General features: G+C 45.1%; 2 protein-coding genes across 8 annotated transcripts; one reads left to right on the forward strand and one right to left on the reverse strand.

The window, feature by feature from the left end:
• Positions 1-1,579: 1,579 nt before the first annotated feature.
• On the reverse strand, positions 1,580-10,729 carry LOC139652261 (uncharacterized). Of its 3 annotated transcripts, XM_071529274.1 has the most exons (8): positions 9,485-9,617; positions 6,806-8,206; positions 4,839-5,656; positions 4,497-4,689; positions 3,584-3,682; positions 3,241-3,490; positions 2,964-3,080; positions 1,582-2,478 (listed from the first exon to the last, which is right to left on the reverse strand). In XM_071529274.1, exons 2-8 carry the CDS (start codon positions 7,769-7,771, stop codon positions 2,315-2,317), a joined length of 2,607 nt encoding a protein of 868 aa, XP_071385375.1. In that variant the 5' UTR covers positions 7,772-8,206; positions 9,485-9,617; the 3' UTR covers positions 1,582-2,314. The 3 variants fall into 3 exon arrangements, with proteins under 3 accessions (XP_071385374.1, XP_071385373.1, XP_071385375.1); XM_071529273.1 differs by lacking the exon at positions 9,485-9,617 and adding an exon at positions 10,656-10,729 and having other exon boundaries at positions 1,580-2,478; positions 4,839-8,206; XM_071529272.1 differs by having other exon boundaries at positions 1,580-2,478; positions 4,839-8,206.
• Positions 10,730-11,656: 927 nt separating this feature from the next.
• On the forward strand, positions 11,657-14,454 carry cunh1orf43 (chromosome unknown C1orf43 homolog). Of its 5 annotated transcripts, none has more exons than XM_071529240.1 (7): positions 11,657-11,893; positions 12,062-12,163; positions 12,371-12,479; positions 12,620-12,673; positions 12,782-12,951; positions 13,145-13,203; positions 13,331-14,454. In XM_071529240.1, the coding sequence occupies exons 1-7, from the start codon at positions 11,831-11,833 to the stop codon at positions 13,542-13,544; spliced, it is 771 nt and encodes a 256-aa protein (XP_071385341.1). In that variant the 5' UTR covers positions 11,657-11,830; the 3' UTR covers positions 13,545-14,454. The 5 variants fall into 5 exon arrangements, with proteins under 5 accessions (XP_071385341.1, XP_071385342.1, XP_071385343.1 ...); XM_071529241.1 differs by having other exon boundaries at positions 12,785-12,951; XM_071529242.1 differs by lacking the exon at positions 12,620-12,673.
• The last annotated feature ends 170 nt before the right edge of the window (positions 14,455-14,624 follow it).

Consider the following 14,624-nt stretch of genomic DNA (forward strand, 5'->3'; position numbering starts at 1 on the left):
AGTGAAGAAGGTGATCGTTGTGATGCCAATTAAAGTCTGCAGTCACAACTTCCACCTGGACATCCGATGCACTGTCTGGCGTCCCACCTCTCCTGGGATACTTACTCTCACCTCTCTGCCTTCTCTTCCCTGCTTCCTCCACAGCTGGAAAAACTATTACTCATTTATTGGCTTGGTCACACCTCAGGATTGGCTAATCCAGAGAGCACAATCTACCTCAGCTCTTTGTTGCTTATATGGACAAAGAGACCATAAACAGTCTCTCAGATTCTGTATGGACAGTGTTGATGAAAGGCTTTATGCAGCAAAGCCCGACAGCCTTATTTCTTTGGTAGAAATCTCACAGATATCCATGATAAACAGATAGACCTCAATATTTCATGAGTCCAGGTTACTCCTCACCATACTGAATAAAGTCAAACTCACACCGCAGTTGCAGACTCAGTCCATCAATACATCCAGAGATATACGTAAGACTCCCCTCATCACGTTATGTGCACAGCAACTTCCAACTCTCAGACTTTGAACCTCATAAATGTAAACTCACTGGTGCATATTAGAGGAAAAGTGGGCGTGAATTGTTTGTATACATCGATTATTGGTTACCAACAAGCATTCAACAAGCAGCATAAATCAATAAAATCAATTTAAAATCAACAGTATAGCAAAATGGAATCGAGTAAACAACCAAATCATGGGCCATGACATCCATAGGACTCCCATAGCTGCCTAGTTTCAACAATCCTGTAACAGCATTAGGTGTTAGCATGGGAATATGTGGTTCACATGCAGACTTATCATGTATGGCTAGCACAGATTCAGGACTTTAGGGATGTACAGGAGTTTCACTTATTCTGAGATTATATTTTTAGAGTGCAAAAATACATATGGCACTGTGTCTACTCCCATTAAAGCTTGTGCTCATCCCAATATGTGTTGAATGATCTGCTAAGCAGAGTGAAAACCTCAAAATTCTCTACAGTGTTGTTGTCTGCATAAGCGGAAATTTAATGTCACAGATTTGTCTAAAACCAAAAAGACCAATTTTTCACACACTTTCTCTTATCACACATGATAAAATTAATATCACTGGATAGGAAATTATTAGTGCTGTGTGGTGTAATCAGAGTTATCCTAATACTTATTAAATTCAGATTTATACATTTTCGAAGTTGAGTGGGTTGAGTATAGCAGGGAAAATGGACATGATCTCAAACTCCTCTCATCTGTGCTTATGCCAAATGTAAAAAAAAAAAATAGGATGTCACCGCAACCCTCTTACTGGACTATGGACTCCTAATGAATTATGTAACCCCTACAACTTCAACGTAAGAGTGAATAACTATGCTATTGCTGATAAATGTCAGGGAAGCACATGACTGTAGCAGGATAGTGAGTTGACATCAGATAAGATATAAAGTACACCTAGATTTATTAACACGCCATGTCAAAGTCTTGCATCCTCACCGGTGGAAATGCTTTGATTTGATCCTTTTACAGCCATTTCATCTGAAAACAGATACTACAGAAGAAGATCTAGAAACACTGTAGATCTGACTTACAGCTCTCCACGACATAAACCTTGACATGTAGAAGGTAAAACCTACACCTATCTTATCGTGAGAGAGCCTTATCATATCTCCTGAGGTGTATTACTATCTACCTTACCACCTTACAGAGTTTTGTCCCTTTTTACCAGGACAATCCGTGGTAACTAATGGAAAGATAATATAATATTCAGTCTATCCCCCTCTGCTGGAAACTGGTTGTACTGTTGTATTTAAATAAGAAACATCAGTTGAAGTTAAGATTTATTAAAAAGCAATATAAACTCTAAATGTAGATAGCTTTCTATTCACAATATATTACAACATGTGTAACAATATTCCTTACAGCTTTCATGTACAACTACCACATTAATAGCATTTAATTGGCCATACCATCTGTTACAATAGATGTTAGCCTTGATACATATGTAAATGGTCAGTGCATTTTAATTATGGCTGGCAGAGAAATATCACAGTCCTCGAGGTAGATGTAGTCCTTAAAAATAGATACACAGAGCCAAATAACTGTAAGCCAAATAGATATACACTTTTGGCCTGGTCTCTAATATGTTGTTTTTTCCTTCAGTGCTTTGTTGTTATGACTAACTAGAAACTAGTCTTTGAGCTGTTTGAATGATGCATTTGCCCGACTAATTAATGTCAAGGTGTTAGCTTGGGCTCAGATGACGCTGTGTCTCATGGATGGCTTTTATTCACTGGTCCGTCATTCCCTGGGCCATACTGTGCCCAGAGTACCTCAATAATACTTATTTGTCCAGGTGTTTGAGGGGACGGTGTAGTACCACGTCCACAGGCCCAGGAGGCAGTCTTCTGATCAAAGTCCAGGCCTCCAGGCGTCTCATCCCCACCACACTCACACCTTCAATCTCCAGCACCTCATCACCAGGACACACCTTGCTCACTGGACCTCCTGGGAGTCAAAGGGGGAAAGGGAACATTCAATAAATGGGTGTAATGTGAAAGTCTGTATACAACGAAAGTTAAACTTAAAGCTGCCATATTAAAGGTAGGTGTAGGTTACGTTAAAGCATCAGATTCTAATTTTTCTTAGGCTACTAAAAATATGTTCACTGTGCTCATATGAACAGGAGAGATGTCTTTCTCTTCTCTGCTTGTTTGGAAAGCATTTCCAGACCTCCAGAGCTGAGTTCAAAAATCCTACCCAAAGCCCTCCAATATACGTATATTCCAAATTAAAGTACAAAATATTAAAAAATGTTTGTAAAGGCAGTCACATTTTATCGCTCGAATCTGAAATTTTGTATTAACTTTAATTGAGAGGTTGGAGAGACATTATGGTAAAAGCTATTTCTACTTCTGTCCACCTCTTTGAGGGAACGTTCAAACCCCTGTATTTCTCTAAGGAGCTGTGATAGGTTGACCTCCGGCTCTCACCCTGGAAGATCTTCTGTATGCTGAGCGGTCTGTCCCCCAAACGGGAGCCGACACCCCCCTCCAGGCTGAAGCCCAGATCCCTGCTGAGCTTCTCCAGCTTCACACACACACGGTGACCTGAGAGGAGAGGAAAAACACGGGTATGTCACTTTAAATAGCGGCATGTACTTGTACAACACAGTTCCCTCTGTCTGTAGAGCTGCAATTTGAGGTTATGCAAACTGTCAGGACACTTGAGCTTTAATGTCTGTGTTCTGGCCAAAGTCTGACCTCTCACCTGTTTCTGTAGACTGAGTCTGGGTTCGTCCCTGAGTGTCTGTCTCCACTCTCCCCTTAGAGGCGCTGCTAACCCCTCCTCGCCTCAGGACCACCACTCCCATTCCGCGGGTCCTCGCCCTCCTCAGTATCCTCAGGGCCTCCCAGTGGGCGGAGCCACACAGCGCCGTGCCGTTGATTGACAAGACCTGGTCCCCTTCCCTTATGGAGCCCTCCTGGGCTGCCACACCAGAGGGAAACACCTTGTGGACCTGGAGGGGAAAACGTTGACAGACACGTGAAGGGACTGAGCACAATGCTTTCATACCTTTTCAGAAAGAGAATAAGAAGTGATATTTCCTCACAGTGGTCGGCTTGTTCTGGTCCACACCTCCTGCCACACTAAAGCCCAGTCCTACTCCCACCTCCTTATGGAGAACCACCACCTGCACATCGTCATAGTCCTACAAGGAGAGAAGGTGGAGAGTGAGAGAGAGAGATAGTAGTTATGGTTACATTTGTTATTTCAACATGATTTTAAGATTATTTTTTGATATTTGACAGCAGAGGGAACTGAAAAGATGGGAGAGAAAGGGGGGAATGACATGCGACAAAGGTCTCAAGGCGGATTTGAACCTGGGACATCACAGCTACTTGCACCTTGGACAACTGAGATGATGCCACCATGATGCCCTCAACATAATTTTTGAGATCTGACTCTTAAAATTGGATTTTATGAAAATCCAAACTTGGCCTGAAAATGGCTGTTATGTACATCCTACGGCTGTATTTATTTCAATCTGTTGAAATAAATACAACCTGCTCTTTTTCCTCTTCACATTGCTTGTATGTGCACTGTGGCTAGATTGTACCCAGATTAGTAAACCACTTCCATATCTGGTTTTGAAGATCTGATTACAATGTGAGCAAAGTCAGACTTTTGTGTATGAATACCTGTCATACAGGTCTCAACACTGTAATCTATGCTACGACAAGGGAAAGAGAAATGTGCTTTCAACGTGCGCTGGCGTCATTTTAATAGCAGGCGTAATACAATCCAGTTAAATCTTATCTAGACACAACTTGGATATGAGACGATGCAAAGGGCATTGAAACGACAGGTATAACCGTATCCAGAGAGAGAAAGAGAGAGAGAGAGAGGGACAGATAAAATAGGAGGGGAAGAGTTGTCTTGGTCACGGTAGCAACAGGATCACTGGGGTGAGCTCAGTACTGCATAAAGATGCCACTGATGGGCAGCTGTAGCACTCCTGGTACCTGCAGAGTGTTGTCCCCCAGGCCCCTGACATCCTCCAGCAGCCTGTCCAGCTCCTCATTGGGCATCACGGACACACAGGACAGGGCCGAGATGTCGGAGCTCAGGGAGGCGGACCGCCGACCTGACGGCCACTCATCGCTGTCGTTCTCCGACTCGTAGTCAACTCCACCAAAGTTACACAGGTCTGCCAGACTACAGGAAGGAGTGGAGACAGGGACAGGTAGAGAATAGAAGGTAAAAAAAATTCTGTAATTGTTTACGTGACTACTTACATCTTAACAAGAAATATAAATACAGTAGGTACATGAATTTATTTCGCAGCAGGCATCTGTGTTACCCACCTGACGCAGAAGCTCCTGCGATCTGACTGGCTCATGTTACTGGTGATGGTCACTGAGGAATCTCCAGAGTCAGAGTCATAGTTGGAATCTTCATCTTTCTCTGTACCTTCATCATCATCATCATCATCATCATCATCATCTTCATCATCATTCCAGCCCTTAATCTTCGGGTTCCAGCTGGCTATCCAAGCATCCAGGTTCTCGCCCCGTTTCTCCCCCTTCGGATCGGGGATGGTGACGTCTGGCGGGACGAGATCGGGGAGGCTGCTGTGGGACGAAGTGGCGAGGGGAACGGGGAGATCTGGGGAGTCTCTTCCTGGAGTTTTAGCTGTGGGTGTGAAGACAGGAGTGCTTTCATCTTCTCTGCCTGCAGTGGCAGCGGTGTTTTCAGGCAGCGAGTGGTGTGAAAGAAAGGGCGAGTTGTTGGGGGGGTTCGTTGGAGTCTTGTCCTCATCACTAACAGGTGAAGGGATCCCAGAGAGTGCTGTTTTCTGCACACCAGATAGCTCAGGAGTACACAGCAAACCAATAGAAGTGTCATTGGAGTTAGGCAGCAGCGATGATGGAGTATCGTCGCTTGTGATATCTCTCTTATTTGATTTCTCAGGGCTTGTGGCTTTGCAGAAATCAGTCTCATCTATGTAAAAGTTCTTCCTCTGTCTTTTAGCACCTCCATTTAGAGGGATTTCTAGTGTATCCTTGAGTCTGGAATATTTTCCAAAATGTTCCATGTTGTTACCACCAGCCACATCCTCTTTTCCTTCCCTCTCAACCAAATCACCGCCTCTTCTCTCTCTGTTCCCCAGTCCCAGCCCCACCTCATCTACTGATAAAGACCTCAGGTTCGACCCTCTCTGGGCTTTCTTGTCCTCCTCTTGTATTTCACCTCTGAGCGCTCTGTCTGACCCCGCTTTGTTACCTGCCTCCCCTCCCCACCTTTCTCTCAGTCTACCTATTGCTCTCTCTGATCCACTCTTTTTCACTCCATCATGGACCCCACTGGAGTGTTCTGGCACAGAGAAAGTCCGTCTGGGCATCAGGAACTGGCCTGTTGCTGAGCCCTGGACTCTCTGGGTCAGAGCCTCAAACTGATGGATCTTATTTCTCACATTAGCAGCAGAGGGAGCAACCATCTTCTCTGGAAATGTCTTCCTTTCTATGCTTTTCACGCTGATTTTCTGTGAGCTTGACTCAAATACATCTTCAGTGATGCTACTACGCTTCATTCCTTTTTCTTCTTTCCCTTTCACATCTTTTGCTCTATCATCAGCCCCTTTCTCTTTTTCCTGTTCTTTAACTTCCTCCATTTTCAGCGCCGAGTGTCCAATTCTCTCTCTCGCCTTCTCATTTATTTCATCAATCCCACCTTTTTCCTCTTCACTATTTGCCCTGTCCTTATCCTTACTTCCACTTGATCTACCCTCTCTGGACCCAGATGGATCTCTGAAAGAAGCTGAACTCTCTTTCTCTAAGGAAGTTTGTGGCTGTGGGTGTGCAGAAATGATTCCTCCTGCAGCCCTTGCAGATCTGATCTGAGCTGCTACAGTGTTCTTGCTCCTGGCTCTATCCAGAGACCTGGTGCCTGTCTCCAGTAACCCTCTACCCCACTGAACACCCCCCTCCACTGGATAGCTGCCCTGGATCTGTCCTTGCCACTGTCCCCCTGGAGCGCTCTCTCTGGTCCAGGTTGTCCCCGGAGAACCTGAACTGGCAGAACTAGCTGGATTCACTGATGTGTTGGTATCTGTATGAGGTGTACAGGTGGATGTTTTACTGCTTTGCAGAGGACTCTGGCTGTTTTTCTCCCCCTTGGAAAAACGTCTGGGGAAGGTTCCCCCTGCATCCCCCTCATATGACACTCTCCTCCACTGACTGACAGGTGGGGAGACGGGGGAGACAGGGGTTGATCTTCTGCGAGGGGTCACTGTGGCATGTCCCTCCCCCTCAGACAGAGGCCGGTCTCTCACAGGTGAAGAGAGATCCTTAATTCTAGTGGAATCCTCAGTTTTGCCTGACCCAGCGGACCCATAGAGTTTCTCTATCCGCTCTAATATACTCTGACCTCCTTTGGGCCCAAATGAAGAAGCTGTCTCCCTCAACCCAAAGCCTGAGTCAGATCCAGCCTGGAGCTTCAGCCTGGAGGGGAGAGACTGAACCTTACCAGCCCTTTCCAAAGTCTGGCCCATATGACGCAGCCCTAGACCTACATACCCTTTTGGACGCTCATCCACTGGGCTTCTCTCTCCAACAACGTTACCTGTACCTGCAGAGTTATAGGCCTTTACTGTAGACATCACTCTACTCTCTGTGCCCTCAACTCTATCTCTGTCTCCTCTCTTTTTCTCCAGACTTTCAGCCCGTTTATGAATGACCCCTCCTTGTTTGCTTGTGAATGCCAGTATCCCAGCCTTGGTGCCCTGATCAGGGCTGGATGCCCCTCCTCCCCAATCTAAACTCTTACTTCTATTGGGCAGGTTGAGCCTCCTCCACTCTGTCCTGCCCCGGCTCTCAGATGCTGGGTTACAGCTTCCACGTCTGTCACTGCCAGACTCAGTCATAGCTTTGCCTATTGTGCCATTCTGGTTCAGCTGACCAGATGTTTTATGGTCTGATGTTCCCTTCTCCTCACACTGACCACTGACACCAGAGTGATTCCCAGCCCTGGCTGGATTTCCGGTGACTGTGCGGGCCTTGTTTGTGCCAGTCTGCCGCTGTGTGAGGAGAGGGACCTGCTTGTCCTCCCTGCGTATCCCTCTCTCTGTGACCTCCACAATGTTCTCCCTCTCCTCCTCTGGTGGAGCTCTTGGTCTCCTAAGACCCAGTCTGCGATTGAGACTGTAGGAGGGAGAGTTAGCTGAGCGGACAGTGAAGCGTGCTCCTGTCCTCTGCTTGTTGTACTCACTCACTGGAGTAGGGAGCAAGGACAAGTCCATTGTCTGAGAGTAAACAAACTTAATAACCTGCTGTCAAGTGCCAAATCCCAAAAAGAGAGCGGAAAAAGTGAATTTGATACTTGGAGATTCCAAGCAACTGTCTTTTAGACTCCACTCTGAAAGCAATTTGTTTGACTGCTGCAGTTTCGGGTGTGTTGTAAACACCAATATACTGTAGCCCCAGGAAAGTGGACAAAGTGGCACAACTACAGTCCTCTCATGTTGAAGTTCTCCATGGAAGAGACCCAGTTGCACAGACGCATAAATCCTGCATCAACAAGCTTGATATTTCAATGATGCTGCTGATGGTTCTCTGTTTGGTGGTGTTAAACAGATGACTTTTCTTGGCTCCTCGTCTCGATTACTCACAAACTTCGTCCTGTCCCCTGTAGTCCTCGGTTCCCCAGCACAAATTCAGCGAACAGCTCCCATTGCCTGCCAAGCATAAAAATGCACAAATACAAATTTCCATCCTCAGAATGGAACGGGCTGGAATGTTGTGATATGTGGATTGTGGTCACTCTAGCTGCTCAGAATGGTCAAACAGAATCACAGAGTGGTTGAGGACAGGGAAAAGAGAGGGCTGGAGAGAGACACAAAGTGAACAATGAATGGAGAAGATATGAAAAATGATGAAAGAAAAGGATAAAGGGGGATAGGAGTAAAATAGAGTGAGAGATAGGGAATGAGAGTGAGAAAAGATCAAAAATGAAAAGACAAGAGGCGGGAAAAGAACCAAAAACGCTATGCTTACTCCAAACTCAATAGCCTGGTCAGTTATGTCATCAGCAACATGTTCCTGCCGTCCTAACATTCCCCTCATACTGACTCAATGAGTCCATTCACAGAAGAGCAGGACTCAAACAATGCACGCTCAGTTGTACACACATATCATAAACGGCTGTTTACACAAGTAACATACCCTAGAGTACCTGTCATCTTCAGCTGAACCTGAACTAAAAACTGGAAAAACTCACCTATCAGCAATCCATTCAGCAAAAACAATGTATTAGTGCTACAGTCAGCTTCTCTGCCTCACATACTAAACAGTCTGAGACAGCCCAATAGAGATAGCAATTGATTTAAAGCGCCTAACAAAAGATCCAGTTAAAAATGATCAGATAAGATTGTCAGGGAGCCGAACAAAATGAATCTGATTTACATACAGCCAAGCGAGAACAAGATAACATTAATACTGATGGTCAACTTATCTGGGATAACAATTGCCATGGACATCTGAATATAACTTACAAACATGTAAAATAGGCATTGCCGGGAAGCCAATGATATTATTTGTCTTTAATCATTTAAGTCACCTTAGAGTTAAGGTCCAATCATCACAACTTCAGCTAAACATAATCAACTGAGTCACAACACAAATACTGTAGGATACAGAATAACATCAAAGATTAGATAACAACAGCCTGAATAATTTGATGAAGCCAACTGTCAGCAAAACATGTCAATATAATATGTTCTATGAAGTCTAATTACAGCGTACACCTTTGTGAGGGAGTTTCTGGCGGTGCTTTCCAATGCAGGTGTCAGTTTACAGAAACACCTGCTCTGCTAGGTCACCAAGCCTCCCATCTGGGTAACCTGGGCAACACAGCCCCGTTTACTTTAACCTCAAACTGAACACATGCACAAAAAAAAATACACAAACGCACACATGCACAGGCAAACACTCGCTCACACACTCAAACACTTTACCTTTCTTAGGAGTGAGTTCTGTACTTGTCCTACACCATTTTGTTGCCATGGGTTCATAGGAAGCGCTCCTCAATGACATCAGCTCAAAACTCCCTTCTCTCTCTCTCTCCCTCTCCTTCTCTTTCCATCAGCTTTGCATGATGAATTCTGTACAGTGACACAAACCTGCCACACTGGTTTATCCTCTCGTCCGCTCTCTTTCTCCCTCCTTCTCAGTCTCTTTCTCTCCTCCCCCTCCCATTGTTGCCTTCTCTCCCTCTTTCCTCTTCTCACAGGGTAGCATTCCAGACTAGCTCAATGTGTCACCCACTAACTTCTCAAAAGGGAGTGCACGCGCGCGCGCGCGCACACACACACACACACACACACACACACACACACACACACACACACACACAAAAACACATGTATGCGCTTACACATACACACCCTACAGACATATCAAACTGCATCTCTGTGTCTATACTGTGTGACATCACCATTTCATAGCCCAAGGGAGATGGGATAAAGTTCAGATAATTGTGTGAAACAGACAGAACAACAGAAAAAAAGACAATAAAGATTAGACAGCCATACCATAGGCTTGTGATATCATTCCACCTTAGGTCACCTCTCCTTCATTAATAAACACCAACAATAAGTCTGTGAGAGTTGACAGTGGTGACAGAGTCATGTTACCTGCATAATGCCCAGTCATCATTTTGACTGAGCAGGTATCAAAAGACATAAAGACAGAATCCCTTTGGGCCCAGGTCATTATACACCTAGCAAAGCCAGCAGGGGTAAATATAGCACCAAATGTACCTCTGATGTAACTTATATTAGATCATATGCACAACAACACAACTGCAGTGCAGTGCAGCAGGCACACACACACACACACACACACACACACACTGTTTTTCTTTTTTTATACACACAGCATGGGAAGAAGTTGTCCTCCAGCTCTCTCGTTAGTTGAGAGTCTGTGGGCTTGGCACAATGTCGACTGCAGAGGAAAAGCATCCGAGATTGTAGATGCAGAAGAAGAAGAAGAAGAAGAAGAAGCAGTATTGTTTGTTGGAAAAAAAAATAGATTCTACAGAGTGGGAAGGTGAACAAACCGCCATTGAAACACAAATAGAGGCATGCAGACTAACAAGCAGAAACATTGAAATATAGCAATACTTACATATTTTGCGGGCATGAGTTGGCTCATCCTCTTACAGCTGCACTGTGTCATGCACCAGCTACCGTCTTCCGTTGAGACAGAGGAAGTTGTGGTTGCAGCTCGGCTCACTGCAAAGCCTTAGAGGGGATATCATCTCTTCTCAACGTCTCTCTGTGACTGTCAATAGCTAAAACAATAGCGATATGAGACAGAGTGGAGCGAGACAAAGAGGATTGAGTAGCTCTGTGTCAGAAACATTAATCATAGGCACAGCCCTTCTCACCCTTAGGTCTTCTGGCAGGGCATGTGTTGATCCAGTGATCCAATGATCCAATCAATGATTAGCTTAAAGAAAGAAGGCTGTAGGGTTGCATGGTCTTCTCAGGACAGAGATAAGTCTGTGAGTAGGGTGTGGGGGGGGGGGGGGGGAACAGTTGCACTACGAATCTCACAGACACCCACCCCTGTTCCTGACAGATGAATGGCACTCACTGTTTCTGCAGGATGGATGCAAATCACTGTCTTGCTCACACAGACACACTGGTGCTTTTAAACTCATTCTTTAGGGTGTAGGCTTCAGAGCTCCCATGACCCAGACACCATGTGATACAGCAAACTGATGTGAGAAGGGGAACTTTGACAATGGCCAGTTATGATATTTACCCAGTGGGACACTAGCAGAAATTAACCGTTTGCCAATAACAAGCCATACAGAGACATACTAGAAAGAGTATAATGAAAAGGGAGGAAAATGGCTACCTCAGAAGAAAAGAAGAGACACTTAATTTATCTTGTCTTCTTGTAAATATAACATAACGCCAATTTCAGGATCGACTGAAATGATTCTCGCTCAATTTACTGTGTCGTTATCATGGGATCCAGTGAGTCTTTGTTTGGTGGGGCTTTGTGTCATAACGTTTGAACAGCAGATGGCAGAGGCGAGGCGCCTGACGTCACCCACGCTCGCACTGATCACGTGACTATCCCGGATGTCAACAAACCGGGCTGACATGTATTGAGAACGATTGAGAAACAACACAAATTTGTAGAACTTCCCTGTTGTCTGTCTTTCCTTTAGCGTTATGTGTTTAAAATGTACTACTTATGAAACCGGGTGCCTCATGAGTTTTACCCGTAGGACGCACTTTGAAGTATTTAGTCGTTTAGTTTGGTAGATTTAAAGGAAGAATTTCATCATGCGGACTGATTCTCCTCTTTCACGCGTTAACGTAGTGCTTGTAATGGCCTACGGGAGTCTGGTAAGTGTGTTTCATATAACTATGCTATAGCCTAAGTCAAGTTCAAGTCAACAAAGACCCATCCAACTGGATGTCAGTCGGTGAAAGACATCAGTAGACTCTAGAGTTGAATAAATATGGGGACATAGTGGTGTAGCTCGTCTAATTCTTGGCTTGCCTCTACTGTAGGTGTTTGTTTTGCTGTTCATCTTTGTGAAAAGGCAAATTATGCGGTTTGCCATGAAGTCTCGGAGAGGGCCACATGTCCCCCTCGGCCACAATGCCCCTAAGGTGACAGACACACACACACACACACACACACACACACACACACACACACACACACACACACACACACACACACACACACACACACACACTCTGCATATGTAAAGACAGGGTCCATAAGTAGGACAAGTGCTATACAGTGTTTGACTACTATAGACATGCAGGTGTTCCTGTGTGTGAACTGACTGATGACATCTCTGTGTGCTGCAGGAGCTGAGACAACAAATTGACTCCAAACTGCATAAGGTCCAGAAAATCCAGTTTGAGCCTCGCCTGCTGTCCCCAGACGATGACCGGCTAAAACACAGAGAACAGCCTGGTGAGAGGAACACACACACACACGCACACACACACGCGCACACACACACACACACACACCATGGTCTCTCCTGAGTCCTGGACCTACCAACATGTGCAATTTTTTATCACAGCACACCGACATGTCTCTGTGTCTTGCAGGTTGCTATGACTACCTCTACAGGATGAGAGCACTGGATGCCATTAGAGACACTGGTGAGCTTTGCTGTCACTCACATTAATCATAGTTTGTTAGTGCTTCTTTCTGACTTTCTGTCTATGAATCCTTCCGTGACGTTACTATAATGCCTTTCTTTCTGCCAGCAGACTTGCCGTTCCGTGAGCTAGGCGGGACGCCCACTGCTGTGACTGGGAAAAGGTTCCGGACCTGGCTTCTAGAACTACGGAACTCCCACTCCTTATTCCGCAACAGCCAAAGTTCCCTCATTGACACAGTACTGGATGGGTACAACAGGGCACGCCACGGGGCAGGGGTCAGTGTGTGTGTCTGTGTGTGTGTGTGCGCGCACTGTATATTCATGTGTTTGCATGAACGAGTGAGAGATTGAAGAATGCATAAACATGTTCAGTTTGAATCTGTGAGGGATAAATACTGTGTGTGGATTTCTTTCTGGATTTCTTAATGCGTGTCCTAACTGATCTCCATTCTTTGTCTCTTGCCTGTAGGTGTTTGGTGAAGCAGAGTTTCTGAAATACCAGGAAGCTCTAACTAAACTGGCCTCTGTGTGAGTAACTACAACTTTTCCCACTACACCCTCTTATTCCCTGACAGCTTTTCTTTTGTGCTAATCCCGATATGGAATGTTAGTTATGTGCTGAGGAAAATCTTTGTTTCTCCCCTCACTCTTTCAGTGTGAAGTCTCACACCAGCAGCAGCACTCTGAACCAGCGGCACCAGTCTGCAGCCAAAGACTTGACCAGTAGCGCGGAGCCTCCGAGCTGCTCCTCCCCCACCCAGACCACCTACCTCGCCGCTACGGCGCAGCAGCGCAGCAAGCGGCCCAAACACTTCCTGGAACTAAAGAACTTCAAAGACAACTACAATACTCTGGAGAGTACGTTCTGAAAGGACTACGACTCCCGTCCGATGGAAAGGTCAAAGAAAATGGTAGTGCTGCCAGTGAAAAAAGTGCCTGTGGGTGGAGACAGGGTCAGTATCGCCACACAGTAGTGTTAGAATTCAGTTTATACTGCCTTAGGCCCATGAGGAAAACACTGCCTACCTGTACTAACACACATTACCTGGTTTATATTGCATATCGCACTAGTACCTGGAAGCTTAGCCTACATATATCTATATATATATCCTGTATTACTGCAAGCATGAGTGGTATATTTGGAAAGAATACAGAAAAGATGACTAAGTGTCTAGGGTTGATTTGACCAAAACAAAAGCAGAGCTATGTGGCTATGCAATGGCATAAGACAATCAGTGTTTACTGCACAACGTAACGGCCTATGCAGACTTGTTAAGATTCACCAACCTTATGTAACCTTGCTCATAGTTTACAATGTTTATAGACTGTTACACTAGAAAACCAGTGTTATGTGACGTATGGGCCTGGGTATCGATTCCTGGTGTCTCAAAGTGTTACAACGCTTTTACACTGTCTCTACCGTTGATTTGCTGCTGAATGAATTTGACAGCCTGTTTTTGTAGCTTTTAACATTTGTTTTACAGAAGCCATAATTGATTGAATGAATTCTAATGATTAAGTGCTCTTTTAATTTGATCAGTTCTCTCAGTGAAATGTAATTTAAGAGTATGCCAGTGCATTAATGTATTCTGAATGTGAGGTATTGCCTTTGGGCCAGTCTAGACTTTTGTGTTGTTTCTGTGTCAGAGGTGGACTGGCCCCCAAGTGTGTGAGCTGTGTGTGTGTCATTTGGGATTAGGGATTCACAGGAAGGCATGGCAATGCCTGAACGATTGGATTCTCTGTGGTGCTTACTGTACATGATGCCATTCCAATAAAATGGTGACATAGGAGTGTCTTGTCTGTGTTGTGCTTACTTGAGGTCAGTGCTAGATAGTAATGAATAATGAGTAATTGTAGTGTTGTAAAGCGTCCAGCAGGGGGAGCCTCCAGCATACCATGTGTGCGAAAAACCCAGTTTGATCCCATCAACAACTGAAAAGAAGTGC

Source organism: Centroberyx affinis, unplaced genomic scaffold, assembly GCF_046629955.1.
Source record: "Centroberyx affinis isolate AG114_WGS23_722 - 3 ecotype Tasmania unplaced genomic scaffold, CSIRO-AGI_Caff_v1 ptg001775l_1, whole genome shotgun sequence".
NCBI lineage: Eukaryota > Metazoa > Chordata > Actinopteri > Beryciformes > Berycidae > Centroberyx > Centroberyx affinis.